Below are 27,365 nucleotides of genomic sequence, written 5' to 3'. Positions count from 1 at the left end.
TTTTTTAAGATAACTCCTCCCAGCTGGAGCCTGTTCACTGCAAGAATAAGGCAGAGCCACTTCAGTGGTGACTTCAGTGATGCAAAACCAGAGTGCTCCAGAGTGGAAGAATTAGCTCATGGTGTGCTTCTTGGCAAAATTTTGGAGAGTTTATAAACACAAAAAACAATGCCCCATAAAATGTAATTGTAAGCAGTGCTTGGCTTCGTATAATTTCCCCTGTGTCAGAGTTGGGGTTTGTGGTTGACTGGTGGTTGACACTTGCTTCATGAACCATGCCATTGGACAGTGGCATCAGCATTTTCCAAAAGAGTTGCTGTTCTCTGGCTTCACTTGGGCTTACTGGTGGTGCCTGTACAGCTCCTAATACACCACCAGGGCAACAGCTGGGAATACACTGTGTTCACAGATGCACCTGTTTCCTACCTGTAGTGGAACTGCACAGGAGAGGGGCTCACACCTTCATTCTCTGGATGGACAGTTAATATCCTCAGGAGAGCAAGCTACAGAGGTCTGTTTGCTATGCTGAGAAACATAAATGCAGATGGGTGCAGCTGCCCTCAAGTGTCAGCTTTATTACAGGCCAGCAGAAAGAACTGAATTGGGTTTGTGGCAGCTCCACCAGTCTGTTACCTTATACAGACCAAATCACCTTCTCTACTCCTTACCCATCTAGCTGTCCTTTCTAATCTGCCAGTTTTGCATAATACTGAATTGTTTTTACACATATCTGCTTAGATAAGGTAGAATTTTTCAACCACAAAATGCAGTAATGTGTACTGACTGATTAAAACCAGATTTTTTTCCACAATAAAACCTCTTAAATAAATACAAACTTTCAGAAATATTTAGGCAGACATCTGTAGAAACCAGAATTTCAATAACACTGCATAAATTGTGGTTCTTTAGATAATCTTTTTGCCTTCTTTTCATATAGATATCTGTCATTAGCTTTGTGAAAAACACAGAATTTCAGTTTTTGGAATGAATACTTCCCAGATCTTGCTTGTGCAAGGTTACAGTATGCATCTCATGAGCAGGAGCTCATGTTGAATTCCTGGCTTTAAGTATATTCCATGTCCTGGGAGGTTGGAATTAGACGTAGGATGCTGCAGGACTGCTGTGCAATAGTTCAAGTTCTCCTTAACCCCCTTCATTGCACTGGATTAGTCCACGGGGAACAACAGGAGCTTATAAACTCTGTAGCTCTCCACAATAAGTCTTTAATGACATGCTTTAAATGCAGGGTGTCTGGTATTTGTTGTGTTCCTTTAACATTTCAACTTCCAGTTTGACTCCTGCATTGAAGGGGAAAAAAATCAAATATATTTGACCTCTTGTGTATCTACACTTTTGCAAATCTTTATTAACTCACTTATCAGCCCAAGATGCATTTTGGCTTTTAATTTGGTCAGATGCAAAACATATTCTTTCTTGATCCTTGATTCCTGATTATTACTCTGGTCGTTCTCTGATTAAAAATATGACTGAAACAATCCCCTGTATCCCAGCCAAGTTAAGGTTTGAATACCTTCTAATAGCTTAATTGATGTGGAAATCTCTAAAAAAAATCTTGTCCTACATAGTCAGTTTTTCACTTTCTAAACTGGAACAAAGTTCTTATAACATTTGAATGACCTGTTTAAAAGAAAGTGTTATTTTCATTTCATTTCTGTATGTCCTTCCACTACAACAATGAAAATAACTAAGCAGTTTAAGTTTCAGTTGGCCTGTGTTCTTGGTAATCATGGTACCTATTATGGGTAGAATAGTTTTTAAGAATATATATTGTTTCTTTCTGAAGCCTTATAGTACACATCAGTGGAAAACTTTTACTGTAGTGTACTATATGTATATCTCTTGTCCCGTTCTTTTTCCTCAAAGGCCTCAGTTATGAAATTTCTCTTGTGCTCCAAGGAGGAGAGAAGAACAGTGAAGGAAGGCTAAAGAGCAACTCACAAGACTGATGAGTATAGTTAAATCAAAGGGCAGAGTTGTGGCTGCAAGTGACAAGCACCATTGGTATATTTGAGGGCATGGCTTTCCAGAGACACAAGAATGCAGCTGGAGGTTTTTCCTAAAATATTGCCTTCTCAGATTTTATGTGGTCAAGAATGTGAAATGCTTGGATTTTCTTTAGTTTCCACAGTGTCCCGTATTAAATAGAGGTTAATAAAAAAATAAGTGACATTCCTATGAAACATAAAAATAGACACAACTTAGTTAACATCATTGAAGTCATAGTAGCTTCAAATGCAGATATTTTCATTGCACTTTTAATAAAAATAGTCCTGGACAATTAATTAACAATTTAGTATCTCATGGGTCTTTTCTTGTGATGTACTATAATCACTTGAGATAAATATCTTAGTCCCCAGGAGTGTAACACCATAGTTGTTATTTCTTTACACATAGAAATATGGAGTGCAGTTGTCAAGTTCTACACATCTGAGAGTTAAGGTCAATCATTCCTATCAACTGTGAATGTTACCATTTCATGGCTGGAGAAATACATGTATTTCAATCACATGTATCTTGCAGAAGAGTAAGCACCTGTTTCAGGACAATTACATAGAATAAAAATTAGCTCAGGTTTTTCCACATGCACCTGGCATACCCATTTAAATAAAGAACACCAAAGGAAACATTAAACTCACATACACCCGTAACCTGGCTGAAAACCATGTTTGATATTTTGGCAGTTATTCTGGATTTGATTGGCAACTTTTTTAATAGGTTAGACACAAGTCCTGAGGGCAACAGGACTAGTTCATGGGATTTGTCAACACGACGAGGTGGAAATGTAACTGAAGCACATGCAAGCATAAAGCCTTCATGCAAGCATAAAGCCTTCAAACTAGAAGGAAAAACAGTCTCAGTGAAGATGTGGTTGAATGGACTGTGTTAGTGACGGGGATATATTTATGATCTCTAGCCAGCCTGCCTATACTAAAGACTGATCTGCCATATCAACACCAATCTGATTACCTTGCTAGCATGAGTAAGTTAGGATGTAATTACACTTCTGCTTTATGGTGTTTTATTTCACATCTCTGTTTTCCTGCAGTGTTACTGTGTGGGTTTTGTTTATACACTTTAACCAACTGAATAGGAAAATATATAAACTGTTTAAATTTGACCGTTTGTAAAGAGGTGATGGGAAGGTGGTGTGGTGCTCAAGAAACCTATATTATTACTAAATTTAATTTCCAGTATGCAAAGTTGTTTGCTTCTTTAAACCAGGAGGTAGTCTCAAAATACGCTTTACTCTGGTCAGTTTTAGACCCGGTCAAGTAAAATGCAAACTGCAGTCAGTGTTTGCTGCTGAAGAGCTTTGATCATGGTGGATTCGATGTAAATGGTGATCAAGGCTGTTGTTACATATACTATCCTACAGTGTGTAAGTCTTAACATATGCTGCAGTTTCAGTGGACCAGTTCTCACATCTTTCCAGTAAGCAGTGAGCAGAAAATTCAAATGAGTACTTACATTTACCAATGGCAGGAATAATAATATTTTTAATCTGAAAAATACAGTTGCTTTACTTCAAATGGAATTTAAAATCTCATTGTAGCTGATAGCTATGTTTTATTTTGTGGCCTTTTGAATAGACAGTTTTATGGAGCAGAAAAATGCTTCTGAGAAGACGATCTTCGTGATGTTACTGTTTTATCTGCTGTGACGTAAGGCAGGAGCACACAACTCAGCATTTTTCTTCTTTAGAATCTTACATTAATTTATTTTGACAGTATTTCCAACCCATATAGTAGCTTAGAACTATCTGTTTGTGCTACCTTCCAATTTTAGACAAGCAATGCTTTGCGTGAGACTGTTAATTTGGCAAAGGGCATGGGTTCACATTTGGTTTTCATAGACTGATAGATTTAAAGGCCAGAAGAGACCACTATGATCATCTAGTCTGACCTCCCAATTCAATCAGGGCACAAGCCTCACGCAATCATTACTGCAACATGATCATGATTTCAGTGTGAGCTAGACAGCCGCTTAAAAATGTGATCAGTCCTGGGTTGCCTTCCTCTTAATTTTTGGCATTAATTTTTCCAACTTAAACCCTAGTCCCTGGATCATATCATTTTATAGGCATGCAGAGTCAAAATGAAACACTATCCTTAACTGTCCTTTTCAATTACATGTCTGTGATTTCATCTACTCAGATTTTTCCCAAGATTATAGGAATATTTGTGTTGTATAGTTGTCAGACCATGCTAAATGGACAGTAAGCATTCTTTTAACTTTACACTGGATGTTGTAAAAACGGTTCCAAAGCATGCATGGAATGTCAAGATCCTGAACTAGCTCTGCATTGGTAAGTCAGGAAACATTCAGCCTTGCTTTTGCTTTTTGAGAGCAGTTTGCCTTTACTGAGTTAACATGCCTGAAGCTATTCCACAGAGCAAATGCATAGCAACTATTGTGCTTCTTTAAATAACAACAACCCTCGTGTTTCTAAGATCAGTTTTTAATAGATAACAATGAAAATTAGCAACTGACAAAAAAAAAAAAAAGATAAGGAAAGGCAGGTGCAAATGTTTAGGAAATTATGGTTTACCTAGAACATTTCTGGAAATACAATTGTAATTTGGTTCACCTAATAGAACAGCAGTAGATTAGGTGGGAAGAAGGAAGATATTTTAAATAAGGTTATCTGCTACGGATTTTCACATATATGCATCATAGTGTGAGAGTACACTTTCTTCAGACTTAAAACCTGGTTACAATTCACCCTCTCAGGAATTCTGGCCTACATCAATTGGATCAATTTTACAAGATGGCCAGAGCTCCAAATCTGGTATTGTGGTTTTACACAACCAAGGAAGTTCCAGGTGTGGATGTGAAATGAGGTTGCAGCACTTTAGAAAGTCTGTGAGCAAACTTCTCATTCTGAAATTTTAATGTTCAGGCTTTTTCTGTGTTCCCCTATGTGGAGTAAAGAGAAAGGGCAGAGCTCAAATTCTGCTTCTGGTACCTACTGTCAAGTGGTAGCCAAAGTGGTACCATGGTCTGTATGGGAATAAAATAGGGGATGGTACTAGAGGAAGATACTGACAAGAGAAAATCTGGGTAAACATACTGCAAGCATTGATCATGTTTAATGACCTTTAAGACTTTCAAGTCAGGCCACTTTTAAGAGCTGCCATTCAGTCCTGGCCTAGTGAAACTGGAAAGATTAATTAATTTCAGAAAGGAGCCACCAGGTTCTTGTTGTCTTGTAAAGCATTAATATAAACTGATGTTCTTAACAGAAGTTTAACAAAATTCTGATCATTCTTGACTTAAAAAAACCCAATCCCTTGCATGGAAACAAAATTCCAGGCTTTCCAGATTGAAAATGACATAGTTCAAGGAGCTAGAGCATGGGAACTCTGTTTTTTCTAAGGCTACTCACTTGTTATAGTTACCTTCCATTTTCATAGTCAGGAAATGCAGAGGATATCAAGAGACTGTGAGAAGCCATAATAATATTTATGGTTTTATGTTTGTATTCACTGGATAGGAAACTTATTCTAAGATTTTGTTCTTTATCCAGGATATGTATCCAGGAATATAGATTATTATATCCAGGATTTGATAATATCCTGAATATAATAATCTGTATATAATCTGTGGGTCAAAACATTTCTCTTTCAGAGCAAAATACTGAATCTTCATGTATTAATGGCCTTAGTTGAAAATCACTAATTTTCAGTTATCTAAAATCACTGCAATGTTCCATAACTGTACAAAATTAACATATAATATTAAGAAGTTATATAAATAACATTTCAAGACTATTTGCACATTTGGATCATCTTAAGGAACTGGTTTTTAAAGACAAATGTTATCTGATACTGTAACTGTATATGGTATTTTGACTTTGCATGAGTCTCAACTCTACAAAGGAACATCTGACAGCACAGCAAACATGCCTTTGCAATTAAGATTGTTCACAGTACAGGTTATGGAAATCTAAGATACAGCTCAAACAGTTCAGTAAGGATGCCCATTCTTGTTACTCTGTGTTTTAATGGGCTATAAAGTAAATGTAATGTAGAAGGTACTTTTACAGCCAGTGATACACAATATGCATGACTGTGCTGGGAAGAAAATGCCAAAATTAAGTGTTTCAAACATCCACCACGCTTCTCGGAAGGGTCATGTATGGAAAGCCATCAAAATCTTGTTCTTTTCTTAATGCAACAGAACTGACTGCTTCTCTGGTGCTTACAGAATCAGCCCCAGTAAATGCCAAAGTACATGAAATGTAAATGGCAAAGAAATACTGCCATCTTCATTTGTTTGTAGACGTATGCAAGAAGGAGAAAGGAGACTGCATGGCTGCAGAAAGGGAGGGCAAGGAACAAGGTGTTTTAAAACATCATGAAATTGGCAGGGAGTAACAGCAGAAGAAAAAAAACACACACATATTTCCCTCCTCTAAATGCGTGTATGGAGGTGGTGGTTGTGGGGAGGATGATAAAAGTCAGATGAGTTACTGGTAGCTGCAGGGACTGAAATGATAGAATAGATACATAGGAGGGAAAGTAGTCATATGAAGAAAAGAAACCCATTGATAAAAGATGAGGAGGGTTGAAATTAATGAAGGCTCTGTAGAGACACTACAGCCCTTGCTGGGAGAAAAGCACAGGGCCCACTTCTGGTATTCTTGTTCAATACTTCCTTGGTGCCAGGGGCTGCTTGAAGGGTAAAGTACACTTAAAAGTCAGGGACTGTCAGCTTGTCAGAAATACTAAGCAAGTGACTAATCTCACACACTTATATAGGTGAATAACTATAAGAAATAGCTTATCATGCTAGAAGTCTCCAGGTATGTCAAAATTAAATATACAACCCTGAAGTTACTGACATAAATTAATGCTTAGAGTCAGGACTCTTTTAAGTGGCTTGCTTTTTTTATGTACTTAAAGCATATTTACAGGACCTTTTCATTTCTGTGGAAATTTTGCAGTTCATGCAAAAACATGGACTTTTCCACACCCATGTGCTTCCAGAAGCTGAAATTTTGTGTAAAACAGGGGTTATCTCAGGATATGTAGTAAAAAGTGAAGAGCTGGTAGCTGCAAGTTCCAGGGTGCACAGTAAAGTCCTGGTCCCAAGGCAGCCAGACCAAGAAATGGGTCACAGCCATCACAGACTTGCTCCTCATGTGCTGGGTTTCCTTTCTGTGGATACAGAGGGGAGAAGGGAGGCTGAAACATTAGTTGCTAGATCTCAATCTGATGTGCAATTGCAGAGAGCCAGGACGCAGCTTTAGATCTGTTAGCTGGAAAGTTCTCTGTTCTCCCAGAGCTGAAGATATTTATGGTAGCCATGAACAGTTGATAAATCCAGACACAAGCCACAAGTTCTCTCTAGAGAACAGTTAGTGAGGGCACAATCTGTGAGTAGATACTTCATTCTTCTGTGTAGAAAGGAAGCTTTTCTTTAGAATTATTTATTAAAAAATATAACTCTGCTGAACTAGGGGATTAAATCAATTATATCAACCCCCCACAGTACTGCAAATCCCAGGAAGAAAGCTCTGACCTGTCTACTGATCCTTACAAGTACAGTTCCAAAGGGGTGTATGCTCAGAGACCTCAGTTAGCATCTGACTTTTAAATTTAGATGTTAGACTGAGAGCAGGAAATAAGGAATCAAAAATGTTCTCAGTCAAAGTAAGCCACTTATTTTGGGGAAATATTTTAGCCTTCCTGCTCTTCTCCTTCCTTGTGGTTTTTTCCCTCCTAACTAAAACTAATTGCTTAATCTAGTTTTTAGTGGGTCCTTGGAAGTTCTGTTTTCTAGAACTCACTCTTATCTTGAACTTTTCTTCTGTCTTGTCTTACATAGACAAAACATCTAATCTAATCAAACATGTAATGGAATATCCCAAAATGAGTGTCTCATGTTCATACCTGTGTAATTAGAATTTTCAAATATTCACCTAAACATTAAATTCTTTGAAATGCTAATGTGTTCCTTTCTTTTTGACAGCAAAATTTGGAGAGTAACCTCACCAACCTTATTAAGAGGAATACTGAACTGGAAACTCTTCTGGCAAAACTCATTCAGACCTGTCAGCATGTAGAAGTGAGTACTGACCTCTGTTTGAAATAGTTATAAACCTAATTACATTCATTCCCAGTACTCAGGAGCAAAAGTTTAAACAAAAGCAAACAAACAAACAAAACACAAAAAACCCAAACAAACAGCAAGTGCAGAACTGAATTAAAACAGTGGCAAACTGACTTGAAGCTTTTTCACTGATAAATGGTATTATCAATAGAGATGACCTCCTTTACATTCCTTCATCCTGTTTTTATTATGGTGTGTTAATATGGCCTCTGCCATTACTGCATTTGAGGACATCACCTATTATCTGTAACAGGTTTATCTTTTTGGGTCCTTTGTGATTTAGAGTAATATTTACAGGAAGAAAATTAAGGCAAAGAAATAGGTACACCCAGATCCACAACTGCACTTAGATTTCTATTAGCCACTGTTTTGTTGTTTGTTGTTTTTTTAATCAGAATTAACTATCTAAATACATATATGGTGTCTGAAGTCATACATGGAACATATTTATCTTCCAAAGAAGACAGGTGCTTACAGACCTTTGAGTTGCTTCACTTATATATTCCACTCTGAGTATCACAGAAGATCTTCAGCATGCGGAAACGTAAACCTATATTTCCCAAACATCTGGGGGATTTTCTGGATGTCCCTATGGACATTGTAATTCAGCCATGGGAGTGGACACAGGAAGAGAAGAGAGTCCAAAACAGACTCTTGTTTAGCAAAACTTTTCCTTTTACTTTTTGCCATGGAAGTTCTTCATAAGGGCTTCTTATTTTCTGTCTTTTTTTTTTTCAGACTAAAATTCAGTGACCTAATTAAGCCCAAAAGCAATTTTTGTTTTTAAATAGATTCAAAGTCACATCTTGAAAATTTGGCTTCTGCTTAAGTATCTTGTTGACTGTGGGAATCATAAAATCTTAGAATTGCTAAGGAAGGGAAATACCTCTTAAGATCATTGAGTTAGCCCAGCACAGCCATGTTCACCACTAAACCACATCCACAAGTGTCACTAATGGCATATACTGCATTAAAAAAAGGAGAAAAAAAAAGCTCACCCAAAAAAGCAAAGCAAACAAAACCAAAACAAAAAAACCCCACCAAACCAGACAAACAAACAAAGCCAATCAACAAACTATTCTTCCAAAGAGACTTTCTTACCAATTTTCGTATCTGCTCCATGACTTTGGAGCCTCACTAATTTAATGGAGCTCAATAAAATCATTAAAGTCTATCCACAGTATCAGACATGAGGTGAATGTTTTAATTTCTTTGTATAGGCACCAATAGCACCAGGCAGAACAACTGGAACAACTGTAGTAGGTAATGTGAGACAGAGAAAAGGCACATTTTCTTCCTCTGTATATAGATCCCCATGAAGCAGATGGGTTCAGGACAGCATAAGGCCTCTTCTTCAGTGGTGGCTTATGTCCAGGATGTGCTGAATTTGCAAAATTTAAAATTGCTCCTCCACCTTTTCTGCAGTTCCGCAATATATTACCAGCTCTAAGGTTTAGTGTTACAAAGAATCCAACTTGTTCAACTAGTAACAGATGCGCTACTGTCCCTGGAGTCCTGTTTTAGAAAATTTCTCTGTAGACGTAAAGCAATAGCAGCAAAGTTGCTAATGAATTCCTACCATGTTTTATTCATCAAATTAGTCTAATTAGCATTTAAATTAGCTAAATATTAAGAAATGAGCTTCAGTCAAAACCCTGGACCTTGGCCGTGCTGGAAATCTGGCAAGTGGGGATGTTGGAGTAAACTTTAAAGTTATCTCTGTTCCTCAGAGCTCTGTGAAACCTTCAAATATGATGTGCATATCTCTAGCACTAGGGAAGCTGTGGCTTAGATAGATTCTTTTAGAAGTCAGTATACTCTTTTTGCTTCTTTGTGATGATAGAAGTTCATCCCAAACCAGGAGCCCAAATGAAGTAAACGATATATTGGTTGAAACATTAATGTTGCAAATTTAAAATTGTAAATATTAGGAAAGGAAATGACTATATTAATGTTTTCTTTTCCATTTTTGGATACAATATGACGAACGCTGAATTGGATAGGAACGGGGATCCCCGGAACAGGAGGCTTCCTTTTACCCCCTGCTCCGAGGGGGAGAGGTGCTCCCTTCCCCCTCCCCCATCCACCCCGCGGCGCCTCATGGCCCCACAGAGGGACCACGGGGCCAGTCAGTCAGGCAGCAGGGAAGCAGGCAGAGAGAACTTTATTGATCTGACAACAGCTTAAGTACCTTTTGGAGGGATCACAAGGTGACCACTGGGAAATCAGGAGGTGTTACAAACAACCAATGATGACAAAGGGTTAACAACCAATAGATGAGTTTCTAGTTATCTCTCAGACATTCCACAGGTACACCGAGGTATTTTGGGAAGAAGAAAGGTTACGCAAAGGTTTAAAATCACCATCTTGGACACGTGATCAATATTACAAACTCCTGCATTCTTTTATATGTAGCAGAGTTACCCCAACAACAATATATTACAGATAACGATATAAAATACATTCTGCAACATTTGTAAATATGTAAAACACAGGTAGTACAGATTAAAAACTATTGTTACGTACTTTGATTTTCCTTGCGTAATTTGAATAAATTTTAATGTTAATTTAGAATTTGGGGGGATTTAAAACCCGTTTAAAAAAAAAAAAAAGAAAAGAAGCTTTTAGTTTCACATATAGTTTGAACTTTGAAAAACAAGGAAGGAAAGGAAATTATTATACCTGTGTTAAAGTTACCAAGATTTTATTAAACTAAAATAAACTTGAAAAAGTTATACTAACTAACATTTATTTGTAGCTATCAACAGAAACATTTTTTAAGCCTTTGTCATGTCATAAGCCAAAAAATTCAGTATAACATGAAAAATTTAAAAAAGAATGTATTTTTTGGCTTTTGATATGGAGCAGAAGCTGATGTTTCTGAAAATGAACAACAAACAGGCTCTGTGTGTTTTTAATAAATTAATCCTTACCAGCCAAACCAAATGTTGTCACAGAGCCACTGTTTCTCATCAACAATGTGAGCTGTCAGTGGCTTCTCAGCAACCAGCTTCACAGCAGAGTAGTGATTCCCATACATCCTTCCCAATAGCAACTTCATCAATGGCAAAGGCCAAATCCCAGTTTCTCTGTGTTTTAAAACTAATGTTTATTCCTTTATGAATGACTTATTTTCACTTTATTCTCACATGAGCAGGAGAGGACTGATGGGTGATGTGGGTTATCTGGAAGCTGAATGCCTTCCAGCCACTGCAGAGGGTGGATCTGGGGCGGCCTCTCATCACAGCAACGGAGACATAAATCTTAACTATTTTTAGATGGAGTTTATCAATTTATGACAGGATTTATCCTGATCTTGGGAGACTAAAGAAGTCCACTTCCATTCCTGCATTCCTGTGGGTGGTTCTGGTCTTAACAATAGGAAAACTTTTGTGAATAAATCAAGCCAAACTTATATTCTTTACTGCTTTAAGTACAAGGAGATAATATTAAATGTTTTATAATAATAATAAAAACAATTTTAATACCTTAATATCTGATTTCATGCTTAACATGTATGTATAGTCTGTGCTAATAGTTTATGGTAGCGATTTTTAAAATCCCATTTTTTCAAAGGGAACCACACCCTAAAATATGAATGCTAGAGACTATAACACTCCTTTCTGTCCCAAATATTTCTGTTTATTTGTGTGTACACTGACACATCTTTCAGATATATCCCTAAAATGTTTTTTGTTTTACACTAATTTTTCTGTCTTTCCACTCTCCCTTCCTCTGTCTGTCAATTGCTGGTTTTTCAGAAACCCTGAAGGCTGTTAATCACGAAAAGTTTGTTTTCCTTCCTAGGAGACAATGGCAGGTCTGCACTCTCCTGGTTTTGGCCAGGCTGCTTTTTGCAGAGCATCCCCTCACTTAGGGCAGTTCTCTAGGTTGGCCCTGCTGTGATAGCTCTGGTCCCTGCTCTCCAGGGGGGCCAGCCATAGCTGCCTCCCCAGGGGCAGCAGTCTTGACTGCATAAAATGATAAACTGTTTCATAGGATAAATTGTATCTTTCTCCACAGATTGAGAAAATGGAATGGAAATGGCTACTACTCATATATATTATTTATTTGTATTCCATGTCAGCAGCATTCACACATCTCCTAGTATCTGTAGAAAACTTTTTTAAGAGCATTAAAAACTGTCTCAGACAAGTCTTCCAAAAACAAAATTGGGATTGACAGCTTTAGGATATGGCAATAGAGGTAAATCCCTGCTGGGTGGTGGCATCCCTGCCGTCATACCAACCCACTGCCAGGTTTCTCTTCCTCTTGCTGTGTGCTAAAGGGGCCCCGGTGTGGCCTTTAGCCCACATCCCCTGCCTGTGAGTGATGCAGCACTGCCAGCCTCCCTGCCACATAGAAGGAGATGGGGGCTGCACCCTGCTCTGATTGCCTGTGCCTCTTCCAGCTGTATGCAGCTCCAGATTTAGCTACTTGCATCAGGGAAGGATATCATTCCGTAAGTGCTTAGGTTCTCCCCTTGGTTTTAGTGTCACAGGTTTCTCTGGCTAACAAAGTGGTATGTCACAGCAAATTTGCTTCTTTGTCATAATTTCCATTCTATGAATGTGTGAGGTTCCTGCAGAGGTCTTTCAGATCATGGCATTCATTGACATAAACAAAAAGTTTGAACATCAGCCTATTATGCCTGTTACTTATTTTCTAAGCCATCTGAGTTTTGTTTCTGGATTTTTTGCTCATCTCTTCTAGGAAATATATGATTAAATTTCTGTTATACAGTCAGTGTTAGGCAGAAACATAATCTAAACTCAGCTGGAGGAAAAATTGGAGCAATTATCTAGGGGGGAGGGGAAAGGAAATAGGTTTTGCTTGTAGACAGCTTTACAACATATGTATCTCAGTCTTTCTGTTTGTTCTGTTTTGTTTTCAATTCACCAAGCATCAGAGGAAGCAAATTCTGGACACTACTGCAAAATAATTTTTGGTTTCATACAGAAGAGAAGGCATTTTCCTCTGTGTAACCCTCAAACTGCTGCATCCTTTCCTTTCTGGATATAATGGAAATGCTCAGTTTCTAGCTCACTTCTAAAGATCTGCTGCAGGCTAAATCTCAGCATAAAGTTCCCAGAATAAAATTGGTTTTGTGTGTGTCAAGGGGTGTTGCATAATCACCTGCATAAAAAGTAGTACACTGAAAGACCCTTTGTTTCACTGGCACAGATACTCAACGCTCATACATATCAGATGTATTTTAGATCAGTGTAACAACAGTAGTGCAAAAGGGATGAAGATGGCAGCACCTGAAATTTCCTGCTGTTGCCATTTTTATGTATGACTGATCAAAAAGAGATGAGCCAAATGGTAACATTATAAATAATGGAAATTCAAGTTTCTGGTAAGACTGCAGCTACAAGACAGCTCCTTCAAATTTTGTAACAAAACGTCTCCATCAGCTTGTGTATAAGATACATTCATCGCTTCTTTTACTTGAGGGACAGCAAAATCAAAACTCAACTGTCAACATGGTGCCCTAAGGACACTCGAGAAATAAAGAGTCTTTGTGACAATAAAAAGCAATGAGTATCCTGTTTTCATAATTTTTCATTCTTTGAGATTTGGGGTTATTTTAGCCAAAGCTCAAGTAAACTGAGAAGTTCTCAATAGGAAAATTTACTTGGAAAACCTGTATATAAAATCTGGTGACTGAACTACAGCAAATGGCTTTCAGAGTCAGACAAAGGTGGCCACTGCTAGTTTGGAATAAGGAATCTGCTTGGGATTCTTTTTTGGACAGGGCCAATGGGTTAGGTAAGTTCTTATCATCACTGTGAAATTCGTGTGATAACTTGGTAGATAACTCGGAAAGTAGCTACACTGAAATTTGCTTTTTTTTTACCCCAGTATCTTCCATTTTTGTGAAAATGCTTGTTTAGCACCTACATTTATTTGCTATGTTTAAGTGCTAGCAGTAAATGGCATTTTTTGATTTCTGAAATAGACAGAAAAATATGACTTAAAGGAAATCAGGAGTTCTCACTCTCAATAAGAGACTAATTAGCAAAATTCATGATGTGCATAAAACCCTAGGGAGGAGTTCACAGCACTTTTTTTTCCTTCTAATGGGAGAAGGTACAAGAGACACTTTTCCTATTAACATTATTTTGATGAAATACATAGCATGATCTCCTTTTAATTTCTAATTACTTTCATTCTACATTTAATTCCACTCTCATAAAAGTTGATTTAATTCAATGGAAATCTCAGGTAAGCTTTAGTCAGAGTCTTAAATTTATGTAGCATTAGAAAAGAGAAACTTCAGAAATAAAAACTAACAAAACGTACTGCATGGCATATGGTGATACAGAATATTCATTCAAGGATGTCCCAAGTTGCATGCCTAGTAAGCCTTAGTAGTCAAATACTATTTCCCTAAAGAATTATTAAATTGATTTCATAAATTACTAATTAACAGTATAATGGGTCCTATATATACATGGAACTGCAGCACTTATGCATACGTTTTATGTACAGATTAGGCACATGTTGGAATATGTTATTGCGCCTACAACCATTTTCTACCATCTGTAAATTGTAGTAATAAATATGGTAAGGTGCAACACAAATTGTATGTGAACTAACAGCAGTGCTTGCCACTGCCTGTGAAGGTGGCCAGTTCCCATTCACTCCATCTCTCTCTTTGTCTTGCAGCCATACATGTCTGTGTGTTCAGGTTTTTGTGAAACTGATATTCTTGCAAAACTTTGTCCTTAGACAGGTAAATGGGGCTTAGTTCTCTCTTAACCACTGGTTAACTAACGCAGCAAGTAATATTTTGTGCCTGCCTTCAGAGACTGTAACTTGCTAGTCAAAATGCTGTCAATTTATGGCACCTTTCATCTCTGAGACCTTTATCTTTATGGGGACAAAATACTCAAAAACAAAATACTTCCTTTTTCTGCCTAACATAAATAGTTAAACAGGAATTAGAGCAACAAGGAGGCCAAAGACATTGTTTCTCTTGTGAGTATGTTAAGCACAAGGCTAAGAACCCCGGATGCTACATGAGAGTTTTGAGTACTGTACTATTAGTTACAAGGGCACTGGTTTCATCTTCATTAAAGGGTTGGCAGTCCTTTGAACTACATTATTATTTTATAGTTTTTGCTTTTCTACGCTAAATGAAATGTACCAAGTGGAATATTTTGGTCAATGTGGAACAAAGGCTTAATTTCAGCAGGGAAAACAAAGTAAAAAATTAAATTAATGAATAAATGTTGTTCAATTAAGAAGTATTTTCATTATTTAGGTTCAAAGAAAGGACTAACATAAAGGGCAAAAATCATGCGGGGAAAATAAATTAATAATATGACCTTTTTCCTGCATCTTTAAAAACCCACATTCCTCCAAAGGCTTAGTTTCACAAACAGTTTAACTGATCTTAAGACTCATTGATGTCAAAAGTCTCCCCACCTCTGTTTCCACGCTCCTCATTGTGTTTCTCTACCTGCTGCCCTTGTGTCTGTGGAACACCCACATCAGCCACGTGAGCTCAGCCCAGCCATTGCCCCACGTGGCTGCACCAACCTCCACAGAAGGAAATAAAGTGGGGAAGACCTTTGCAAGTTGTGAAACCATGGTTTGTCTCGTAATAAATGCCTTTCTCCAGTGGGCTTTCCTACACTGAGAAATGTCAGCTATAGTTCCAAGATGATGCTGCATTTGTATTTTGTAAAAACAATATTTGTTTCATTGAAGCAAGCCTAGTCGGTGGCATTTACAGATGTCAGCATAATCTCTGGAGTAGCCCTTTATGAGAACTTTCCAAATCACCTGAGTTTAAGATTTTTTTTTATGGTTTTAATGGAGTAAGTATAAAAATAATTAGTTGGGTTTGGGGTTTTTTTTCCTCCGTGAAACTTCTTGTTCGGTTTTGGTTTATGATTACATTGTAAATGTCTCTAGAGGACTGCTCGGTATCTTGCTGGTTAGTTTCTCAACAATGTGTTTCAAAGCACAGTGGGACAAACAACTTTAAAATAATATTTTAGTTGGTAATATGAGTATTTCAGTCTTCTAAGAAGGGTTTACTTTTAGTCAAGATTGGAGCAGATAATCTTATCTGCCTGACTCCAAGTGGTTAAACTATCCTGGCGTAATCAATTCTCCATTCACACAATTCCTAAGTAGCCAGGCTAAGTTGGCATATTTTTGAACTGACCTTTGTTTAACCTGCTCTGAGACTGCCTCTAAACACAGGTCTCCTAGTTAGAGATAGATGTGGAATGCAAACAAAAACAAAGCCTCTGGCACACTTGAAATGGAAGATGACCATTTCTTTTTCTTCTGCACCATTTCAGAATAAGGGATTTATCAAAGATCCATTCAGATGGCAATCTGATTAATACCATATATTTCCGAAGGTTCAGTTTGTCATAATAGATAAAATCAGATTTACACTTAGACTAGACAAAGTCTGAAAAAGTTATATTCCAAGAGTTTCTTTTGCTCTACAGAAGACTAAATTGAATAATCCATAATATCAAACAGGGATATGGAATGAAGAAAGCTTGAATCCATGACCCTCATTCAGCCTAGCCATCCATAAAAAGAAAGAGAAGTAACTTTTTCATAAGTATGCATTAATCATTATCCTTGGTATTTCTATTAAATAAATAAATGAAAGATGGACAATGTTAAAATATTACTTCAATGTATTGTGGATCTATGAATAAAAGTTATTTGCTTTACAACATGGAGAAAAATAAACCTCTTCTCTTTAGAGCAGTATAATCCTTTAATTCATCTAGAAACTCTAATCGAAGAAAATATGTTCCACATCTACATGACAATAAAGAAGCTTATCCTAGATAAAACAGGTACCAGCCATTATATGTAATCACTTTAGATTTTTTTTATCCCAGTTTCTGAGTTTGGTGTAAGAAGGAATTCAGGCTCAAATCTAGAGTGAAGTATGTGGCAATGATGTAACAGTTGTTGAGTGGAATCATGCAATTTGCTTTTCTGATGTTTCTGTTTTCGTGTGAGCATACAGTCATTCTATAACCGCCAACTCAAATGCATAAAGAAAAATTAGTACCTCTTCTTTACCTGTATACCCACAGCTACAAAGAAATTATTTTTTGAGGAACTGAGACTATTTTTATATCATGAAGCTGAAACTCAAATGCACACTTCAATTTCCAAAGATGAGACTGTTTCTACAAGCTACTTTCTTTCACTTTGCATAATCAGTGGAGGACTAGTAAATAAAAACTGCTCTGGTTTTGATGAATTTGTCCCAGTCAGTGTAGTCTTAAGAAAGCAGGCCACCTCTAATTTAGGGTATCTTATTTTGCTTATCATTTAGAGATTATTTGCCAAAAAGAGACATGAGGATTTGTACTTGTGGACAGAAGTACCTCACCCATAAGAAATCTCAGATTGAGCATTTTACTCCTGCAAGGAAAATTCTGCTGAGATACTAAAAAAAAATCTTTTTCCTCAGTATATTAGTTGACGAAGTTTTGGTAGGTATGAATCTAGCCCTCTGACTCTGTTTTCCTTTGAATTAACCATAGAAGCTCCACTGTAATCTCGAATCTCTAGCCATGCTGTAGTGCTGCAATTTCCCAAACATCTGCTGGGGACTTTGAAACCACCACATTCACTTTCTTATGACCTAAGCTGCAATTTAATTCAGGTCTCTGAAGATGAAAGCCAAGGAAGCCTCTGCAGAGAGTGAAACACTCTCCAAAGCAGTTCTCAGGCTGTGGAGCTGGGAACAGCTGGCCTGCTCCCCCTTTTTGCTTGGGAGGGCTTGCTGTTTCCAAGTCCCTGTCAGACATCTGAGGAACCCCTATTTTTCTTTTTTTACTACACCCACTTCCCGAGGCAAAGGGCAACAGTCCCTTATCCATCTGTCTGGAAAACCTGGAAAGAAACCTGAAATTTGTAAGATTTTTTTTTTTTCAGTAAACTGTTTGAGGTCTTTGCATATTACAGAAGTAGGAATAAATTCCCCACAAAAGCAGGAGGATTAGAATCAGTTCTTGCTTGCTTGTTTGTAGAAAATATCATAGTTCTTGCCAAATTGTAACTAAGCCTCCTAAGTCTAATTGTAACTAAGCCTAACTAAGTCAGTTTTAAAAATGTTTTGTGGCATGGAAGAAAAATTTATAAAAACGATACCAACAAAACACAAAGCTTTAGGTTCATGGATTTTTAAGTACTTGGTTGATGCCAAAACTAAGTGTATTGATATCAGTGAAATTTTCTATAGAAAGATGTCCCCAAGTCCAGCATAAACTCTCAGACAACAGATACCTCAGATTAAGCATTCAGTGTTCAATCTTGGATGGAGGAAGCCCAGGTTGAAGTCTACTCTCTGTAAGATTTGGACCCTCCACAATCTCCAGACACAGTCTCCAAATTTTTGTAATGCAGTTCTAAGTCTTTTTTAACAAACTCCTTGGACAGGGGGCTTGTTTTTTAATGTGGAAAAATGTAGAATGTAAAACCTCAAATATTTTCACCAGGCAGAACTTGCATTCCTTGGCCAGCCCCAGCTGGAAGTTATTGTCAAGGTTGTTGTTCATCAAAGGACTCAAGCAGAAAGCAAAGCCTTATTCCAGTGTTTCTGTAGCACCTGTACTGTGGAGCCCTGATCCTTGCCTGCAGGTCTTTGGTCTGACATATGACTCCTAGAAAACAAAAAAAGTAAATAATGTTCAGCGGCAATCTCACAAATAGTCCCTTTAGGGCCACAGCTAATATAGTGCACTTAAAATTAGGCATGTGCTCAATTATAAAGTTATTACTGAATCAGAGGCTTTGTAGGCTGAAAATGTGATTAAGGAGTATTTCAGTTTGAGAAAAACCCCAGAAGAAATGTTGGGATTTGGGGTTTTTTCATACAAAGCTCAGACGTATCATATAATTTTGGAATATTCTTTTCATTTTTAATAAGCTTGTGCAAGCTACAAAGTTGGAAATGTCTTCAAATGAAGTGTATAAAAGAGTATACTATTCAGATTTCAAAGAAAAAGAGAATTCTACAGTCAGTGCATAAGCAATTCAAAGGTTTTTTCCCAAGCATTTTGTTTTTCTTAGTCTAGAGCTTTTTAAGATTCAATTAATAATTTTTTCAAAATCATTAATAATTCAAATCAACCAGAGCATTAAATGAAACAATATTGACTTAACCCTCCTGTAGCTCTATGTTTCATGACAGTTATCCCAAAAATTAATTAGTTCTGCTTGACGAAATGAATTGGTGCTAGAAGTAACGCTTTGAGTGGAAGCTACTCAAAAATCCCGTGAAGTGTTACTGTAATTAAGTGCCAACAGTGTTACCATAATTAAGTGTTGAAGTTGGCTCTGGTGTGAGCTGACCTTGGTATTGACACAGGAGTTATGCCTACAAGTGGTGGATATGATCACTGCCGCTGGGTGAGCCTGTGCAGGATTCCCCCCTCTTTGGTGGAATTTCAGTCTACTTGTGAAACTGAAGTCAGGGCTGGGGAAACTAGTGCACTGTACAGCTTATTGAGGACAGCTCTGCAGAGTTTCATGCTGAAGGAAGGTCCATGATGCAGCCAAGGTGGTGGGATGACAAGAAGAGAGGGAATAGGAAGGAGAGGGCTGACTGATTAATTTTTCCAGGCTACCTGAGCTGTCAGTGGAAAGACGCTGGCACTGCTGGAGGCTTTGGGTGAGCTGCTCCATGGTCTGTCTCTCCTCATGGACTGTGGTGAGAAACCAGGCATAGCAAACAGCTAACCTAAGGAGATAGGTAGGCACCCAAAACAGCACGGTGGAAATACTTTCTGCATCTTCACCTCCTGCAAACAGATCTCTTCAACACTTACAGTTACATCGGACCCCTTCCAGAAACAAATGTATTCTCTCTTCATTATCCTGATATCTTAATTAATAACTAAGCTTCTAAAATGTGCAAACAAACTTTAATTTTATGAAGATTTGAGAGGGATAATCCAAAACCTTGATGAAAGCAAGCCTTTTTAAAAAAGTCCCCTCTTTGCCTGGAGGACACTGTGTTTTTCTCATAAGGAGGTTATTTGTAAAGTTGGTCCTGGTCCAAAATTTAGATATATAAGCATTTGCTTAAGCTTAATGAGCTCCATAACGTGCTTACAGGTAAATTCATGTTTAAACACATTGTTGGAAGGATAAAAAAGAATGCTGATGCAGATCAAGGGACTCATTGGACTGAAAAAATAGCTAAGGGGTGAAATACAGTTACTTGTCACCTGAAACTATTCCCTGTTATTGTTCACCACTGACTCTTACTCACGCAGTGGAAAAGGTGACATGGCTGTAGGGGCAATCAACCTGCTTTACCTTCTTACCCTCTTTTACTCCTAGCAAAGTGCAAAAGGAAACATCAGTCCTTTCAATTTTGCTTTATTCTAGATATGATTAGAGCTTTTCGCCTTTTTCTCTGACTCTTTACACATACATGTAAGCTAAACATACTACTGCCGGAGGGAAAGTACATTTTCTTGTTGTACAGAATGATGCCTTTTCACTGAAAAAATCAACTTCCTCCAGAAAAAAACATTTTCATCTGAGAACCAAAATTTTCTATCATCAATTTTCTTATTTTTTTTTAACAAAAGTCAACTTTTTCCATAGAAGGCTAATGTTCTTTGTGAACTTTTTTGCATTAAAAACAGTTTCATTGGCTCATGTATTTATACTTCAGAAAAGTACATTATTTTCTGTCTGATTCACTGCTGAGGCAAAGCGGGAATAATAAAGACAGTCGAGACACATGACTTGGTGTTGTCACTTGTGTCTTCAATAGTTTGAAACTTTTAGGAACCAATATGCGGACATATATGGGTATCATTAGTTCAATTCCTCTCCAGTAAAAGAACTTGGGGTCATTAAATGCAGCTGGAAGGAGAGAGGTTCAAATCCCTCTAAAGAGGCAGTTGCTCACTTTCCTGTGAGTTAAGCTGTGGTACTCATTGCTGTAGAATGGTGCAGATACTTAAAGTTTCCAGGGGTTGAAGGAGAGACTAAATAAATCCATGTAATATAATTCTTCTGAGGATTAGTAATGATGTACAAATTGTGTCTGGTTCAAGAAGACTCTGAGCTGCAAATGGTTGGAGGATGAGAAAACAGTCATGGGAGTCATCATACATGTTAGGGCTTTTTCCTGACATGCTTTGCTAGCAGATCCTGGCACTGGCAGCAGTGAGAAAGGGGATACTGCACTAGATGGATTGTCTGATCCAGTCCTCGTGCTCTTAAGTGCCTCAGTGTTCACTGCAGTCCTCTGTATGGCTGCAAACTGATGTGTTAAACACCTCCTGAAGATATTTTACTTCTCACTGATGTGTGGTATGACCATACTCACAGGACAAGGCTTCTCTCACCTGAGTTAGAAATACCTGATTATCTATTTGTAAGGTCTGCCTGCAAACAAGACATTGAGACTCAATTCAGTATTTCACAAAATACAAGAGAGAGAGGAGAAAATAACACACAGTTTATACACAGAAAGGAATGAAAAAAGTGCCAAACCCAACATTTTAGAAATTACAGTTTTCAAATTAGGAAAGGGAAAAGAAAAATGCCATAAAAGGTCTTGTTCATCATCTTTTTCTTTGTAGGTAAATGCATCCCGCCAAGAAACCAAGCTGATGGAAGAATGTGACCAGCTCATTGAAATTATCCAGCAAAGACGGCAAATAATTGGAACCAAAATCAAAGAAGGAAAGGTAAAAGCTTTTCTTCTTTAGATCACAAGCAGGTCAGTACTGCTTCCTTGGTTTTACAGCTTTTTTGGCTGCAGGTACAATTAATACAAAACTGTAAAAGTCCCTTTGTAGTCCTAGGCTATTGCTACTTTCATGTAAAGAAGAATGACACACTTGAAAATTAGTATGCTAGACCTCAACTGTTTATTTGGCATTCCTCTTACTAAGTGTGATTATGTTTTTTAAGGATAAAAACAGACATGATGTCACAATCAGTAAATCACAATTAAATTATGTCTACTTAATGATTCCTGAACTCTCTTTTATGCCTGACAGTTTCCCCCCCCCCCTAGTTTTTACTTTCACAAACTGTCACAGCATTTGAAATCATGTCTGGTAATTATCTACATGATTTTTTTCCTAGATGATTTCATTATTTATTCAAATACTACCACATAAAGATTTTGTTCCAGTCATTGTAATTCATGAGAAGAGGAAGTCTTAATTTATTTACAAAAAAAAAGATATTAAAAAACATACAAGAAATTAATTTGTGTGCATTTCTAATTCCTGAGGTTCAGTAATTATTAGTGGCAAACATATTAAGCTGGAAAAATCTCTGATATTTAAGTTTCAACGCATTTTGCTAACTGTTAATTCAGAAATGCATTACAGTTGGATTAATATTTTTATTTGCTAGGTGCACAGTGTTTACTCTTTAACTGCTAACCTAACCAAGTCAGATATAAACTCTTCTTGTGTGGCAAAAGCTCAGGAAACGAAGAAAGTCAAGAGCAGGTTAAATGGTTCATGTGGCTGTCAAGATATTCCAATTAACTTGAAATGAAAAACCTGTAGGCTGGGGCTGATTTAAACACGTTTGAAACCACAGGTCCTGTACACTGTGTGACAGAACCTGAATTTCCTCAGGCTGTTAACAAAATATAATTCCCTTCAAATGGAATAGATGGCCTTCTTAATTTTTGCTTCAACTCTGTTTCTCTATGCAGTGAGACCAGATGTGCTGCCAATGAAGTAGAAAAATTTCCATTCATTTGGATTTGTGCTATGTGCCTGATTGCTTTTAAAAACTGTTTCTTACAAAGATGTATTCTAATGTCCATTTAGCATGAAAGATTTACAATACAATTGACTTCAAATTTATTTGAATAGAGCTGATATCAGAATCAGTCCCCATTCTTTCTTCTGCTTTGTTGAGCTAAAAGCGATGTCAGTGGAGGTCCAGTAAAGATCTGGAATGCTTTGGCCCAAATGTTGTACATGGTGAAAGATTTCAGGGGTACAAAAGACTCATGTGAAAAGCCACAGAATATTCTCCCCAGTGTGTCTTCTTTTAAGGGGGCCTTTCTGGAAGGTAGGGCATGACAGATTTCTCTGTAGGACTGTAATTATGGCCACAGAGATGGAAGCACTCGGGTATAAAGTTCTAGCTGTGCCTGCAAGGCTGCAGATTCAGCCTTGAAGTCATGCAAGTCCAAAAACCTGGTGCAGCTCTATCCTTAATCTCACCTATCACCTGAAACCTATAAAATCCCAAACAGCTTGTAACAGGAAAAAAACAAATATCAAATAGATAAGATAATTTTAAGGCAGATTTCATTCCTACCATTGCAGAAGTGGGTGGGGAGTGAGTGAGATGAAACTCTTCCTTTTACAATTTATCATCCGTTGTCTTCTTGAGGAAGATATAAAAAGAAGCAAGCAAGCAAAAAACATGTCACAAATCATGACATGCCTTCTTTTGAGTGCAAAAAACTCACACGGTAACATTTGTTCAGTTCACTGTTTACTTTTTAATTAATAAAGAGATGAATTTTTTAACACTACAATGAACCTTTCCTGGTTAGACTGGCATAAACCAAATTATAATCTCTGTAAATGCACAGGTAGAGAAAGCATTATGGCATTAGTTCATCCTAGAAACTGATCAGATCATTAGCATTATTAAAATTTATGCATTCCCAGCATTTTCCCTGCTTTGTTTTTTCTATCTTTAGAAAAAATACTAATGTTACATGACATTAATCATTTGGACAGTATCTTTTTTGGAAAGTTTTTCAAAAAAGTTTATTTTCCTACTTACTTCTGTTGTCAGATAGGTGTACTAAGATAACCTCATCCATCCTTAGGACACAAATATATCTGAAATTTAACTCAGCAGCTTCATAGCTTGTTCCCTAATTCCTGAGATTGAGAATCTTCATTATAAATTTGAATATTTCTGCCAACCCACTTGGTTGTTAGTTTCCTCATTTTGAATGTAACTGGCTCTTAATGTGCCTTTCTAAACTCCAGAATTACTTAATTTCCTTCCTATTTCTTACTGCTGTTCAAACTATGGTCCTGATGTGATAACAATGGAAAGGACTCCCAGACCTTTCAGGAACTATTCTAGTTCCTGGAAGTTTTGTTAGCCAACATTGTCTTTAAATGGAGGATTGACTGTGCCCTTTCCTAACCTTTCAGCTAATGATTACAGTCACATCTACTGTGTTTATCTCCAGCACATATGTTTCCAGTAATAATAATCATCTCTCAAGCACTACTGTGCTTTTGTCCAGTTAAAAACATCCAGTCAGAAAACACTCTGTTTGACTAAAAGCACATAATGAGAAGGTCAGGTGTGTCTTCTTAGTAGAACTGAATAGTCTTTTTCTGTTAAGTTACATTTTAAGATTATTTCTTTTTATGAAACTCACCTAAGTAACAGGAAAAATGTAGTTAATCTATAAGATGCCTTTAACACAGATCTCATAATTTCAGGGAAATGGTTATCTAAATAGTTTTAGTTATCATGTAAGCAGAAGTTACCAGGAAATGACGTTCCTTCTGCTGGAAAATAGGCCAGCTGTGCTTATTTTGGCTCTCCTCCGTTGTTTTCCATGTGGAAAATATTCAGGCAGAAAGACTGTGCCTGTCCCCTACTGAAAATGTTGCATGACTAGATGGAATTCCCCACAAAGCTTGTGTGAAAGAAGCTCTTGTCACCGAAGCCATTCGTCTTAACTCCTCCTTTGCCAAGTTTTGCCTCTGCAGTGCAAATACAATTGTGATACACACCTTAGAGACGTGACTGCTTTCTTATGTTTTCACTCAAGGTGGTGAGGTTGAGAAAACTGGCTCAGCAGATTGCGAACTGCAAACAGTGCATTGAGCGCTCGACATCCCTCATCTCTCAGGCTGAGCAGTCGCTGAAGGAGAATGATCACGCTCGCTTCCTGCAGACAGCTAAAAATATCACTGAAAGGTAAAGAAGATGTTCCTCTTGATAAAAAGAAAAACCTCACTTTAAGGTAGCTGAGTTGTCATAGTTTCCGTAGTCTTGTCACACCACAGATGTGGTCAAAGACGGAGGAGTTATTGACACACTCCCCTAAAACACTACTTTGTGCTATAGCAGAGTGGGAAGAACTTTACTGTAATGCTAAATCAAAATATCCCTTTGAAGAGCAGTCAAAAAAAAGGTGCAAATTAAGATTTAGAACAGTTAACAGCATGCATAAGTGAAAGAGGTAGGTAGAATGGTTGCCAAGCAGATGTCTGGTGCTAAACATACTAAAAAAAAAAAAAAAAAAAAAAAGGTTTCTGGAGGCTGAAATTCGTACTTCATGAAAAATTCTGAGATTGAGAAAGAAGTCAGATAGTAAATACATTCCTTAGCAGAAACTGGTAATGGTCTTAACAGATACATATTTTTCACCAAATAGCAAGCTATAAGTTAATGAAACATATGACCTCTACCATGCATCTTTGAAGAGATGGAGATTATAAACAGTCTGGATGTCTGGAAGTTACGTGAATTACTGTGTTGGGTCCCCTGGTGCAGCAAGTTTCTACTGTTTTTAGGGTCCTGGATTCTCTTAAACATGTCAGATATATCAAGGACCCAAAGACAAGGGCTGTGCTATCATAAAATTTGGTCTGGTTTTCAGTGCAACGCTGTGAATGCTGAAACATTCGCACTGAACTTCAGCAGTATTTTTTGATTAAAAAAATGTTCTGTTGGAATTATCAGCTGTTTAGCAATCAATCGATAATATTTAAAAAACAACAAACAAACAGGGAGAATATCTCTGAACAATGAAGAAGAAAGCCACCAAAAGTATGCTATTAATTCAGCTGATTTTTTGTTTCTGGGTTCACATTATATCTTTACATTTTCCAGTCAATTCTCCCTGAACACAAAGCATGAAATTCCCTGCTCCTATTATATATTTTTTTTAAGCCTATCACTTACTCTGGTGTGCTGTATCAGTCTTCTTATAAATTATAAATCAATTTATAAATAAGCCATCAATATTGGGTTGCTCATAACAGTTTCAGAGAATTGAAAATCTGTTGGAAAAGGCAAGGCCAGATAAAGCAGTGGAGAATATGAGGTCTTTCAGACTTAGAGCCTAGTTTGTGTTCTGTCACCAAGCTACATTGTGACATCCCAGTTGAAGCTAGTAGTAAAACTACTATGAGTACCAGAAGCTGAAGTTGGGAGTCTGTCCTTTTTTCAGTATTCAGCAGAACCAGCAGTAGGGCAGAAACCTGTGGAGACAGAGCTTTTTAAGTGACTACCAGGGAATAATCAGAGAAGCTCCATTTTGAACTTGTAAAACATGAACAGTTGCATCATAAATACAGTCACAGGAGAGACACTGAGAGAGCAAAAATGAGGCAAGTTGACATATGGGCCCAATCAAACTTAATTCTTGGCTATCACAGATTTCTGTCTGTAATGAGACGGCTGTGAACGCCCTGCAAATCAAAGAATCATTTCAAGCAGTGAATAAAACCAAGGGTAAAAAAGCACCAAGTGCTTACAGACAAATTGCAAATGGAAAAAGAGACTAAATCAGATTAATAAATTATTCCTCCCAAGTAACATTCTTAGATCTCATGTGGTGAGCAACATTTTGTTTGCTTTTAGACTGTTAATGTAACAGTTTCACCAAGGCTCTGAGCTCCAGCAGCTAAAGCAGTCTCCTGAAATCATGCTCATTGCATTTCTTCATCCACATATTTCAAAGTAATTGCAGTATAATGTTCTCTGTTGTAAGCACAACAGGTAACTATGCAAGCAAAGTCATTACACACACTCCGGTGATGTAGGCTGTGCATTATTTACAGTGCACAAAATGCATTTATCCCACAAAAAACCCTTTCCAACCAAGCACAGCGTCAGACAAAGCAGGAAGAATTGCGAGATGAAATTCAATCCTCTGAAGCTAATATTGTGACATGGTGTCTGAAATTGTGAATTGTTGAGCTCACCAAAAAATGAGTGGAACACATGTAATCACAGAGCACCCTTTGCATGGCCCCGAATGACAGTCCAAAAAGGCCTGGTGATACAGTCTACGTAATAAATATGTGCTTTGTGGAGGTGTTCAAAGAAGCTCTTACATACCTGCTTACTGGTTAATTAGCAAGGCCATTGTTAATTTTGTAGAGGTGAGTGTCACCCTGAGTTTACCCTAACACAGGCCCTACAAGAAATGCATGTCTTTTTTTCCTACTAGGTGT

The 27,365-nt window shown here is 37.4% G+C and overlaps 1 protein-coding gene and 1 long non-coding RNA gene across 7 annotated transcripts in view; one reads left to right on the top strand and one right to left on the bottom strand.

Annotated features, from left to right (window-relative positions):
• Positions 1-27,365, top strand: part of MID1 (midline 1) — a 250,279-nt gene that overhangs the window by 192,381 nt on the left and 30,533 nt on the right. For all 5 annotated transcript variants that reach the window (XM_050331813.1, XM_050331812.1, XM_050331815.1 and 2 more), the window contains 3 exons: positions 7,996-8,091; positions 21,744-21,851; positions 24,950-25,098. In XM_050331813.1, coding sequence (XP_050187770.1) covers positions 7,996-8,091; positions 21,744-21,851; positions 24,950-25,098 — 353 coding nt within the window. The remainder of the gene's footprint in view (positions 1-7,995; positions 8,092-21,743; positions 21,852-24,949; positions 25,099-27,365) is intronic.
• LOC126648593 (uncharacterized) lies at positions 21,381-26,703 on the bottom strand. 2 transcript variants are annotated; one of them, XR_007630838.1, is made up of 4 exons: positions 26,322-26,703; positions 24,912-25,091; positions 23,458-23,526; positions 21,381-21,546 (listed from the first exon to the last, which is right to left on the bottom strand). It is a non-coding gene; the product is annotated as an uncharacterized LOC126648593 (long non-coding RNA). The 2 variants fall into 2 exon arrangements; XR_007630837.1 differs by having other exon boundaries at positions 23,458-23,523.

The sequence above is a fragment of the Myiozetetes cayanensis genome, unplaced genomic scaffold (genome assembly GCF_022539395.1).
Source record: "Myiozetetes cayanensis isolate MyiCay16 unplaced genomic scaffold, myiCay2020 scf5-8, whole genome shotgun sequence".
Classification (NCBI taxonomy): domain Eukaryota; kingdom Metazoa; phylum Chordata; class Aves; order Passeriformes; family Tyrannidae; genus Myiozetetes; species Myiozetetes cayanensis.
Note: the sequence above shows the minus strand (reverse complement) of the source record. Positions and strands in the feature narration are given on the sequence as shown.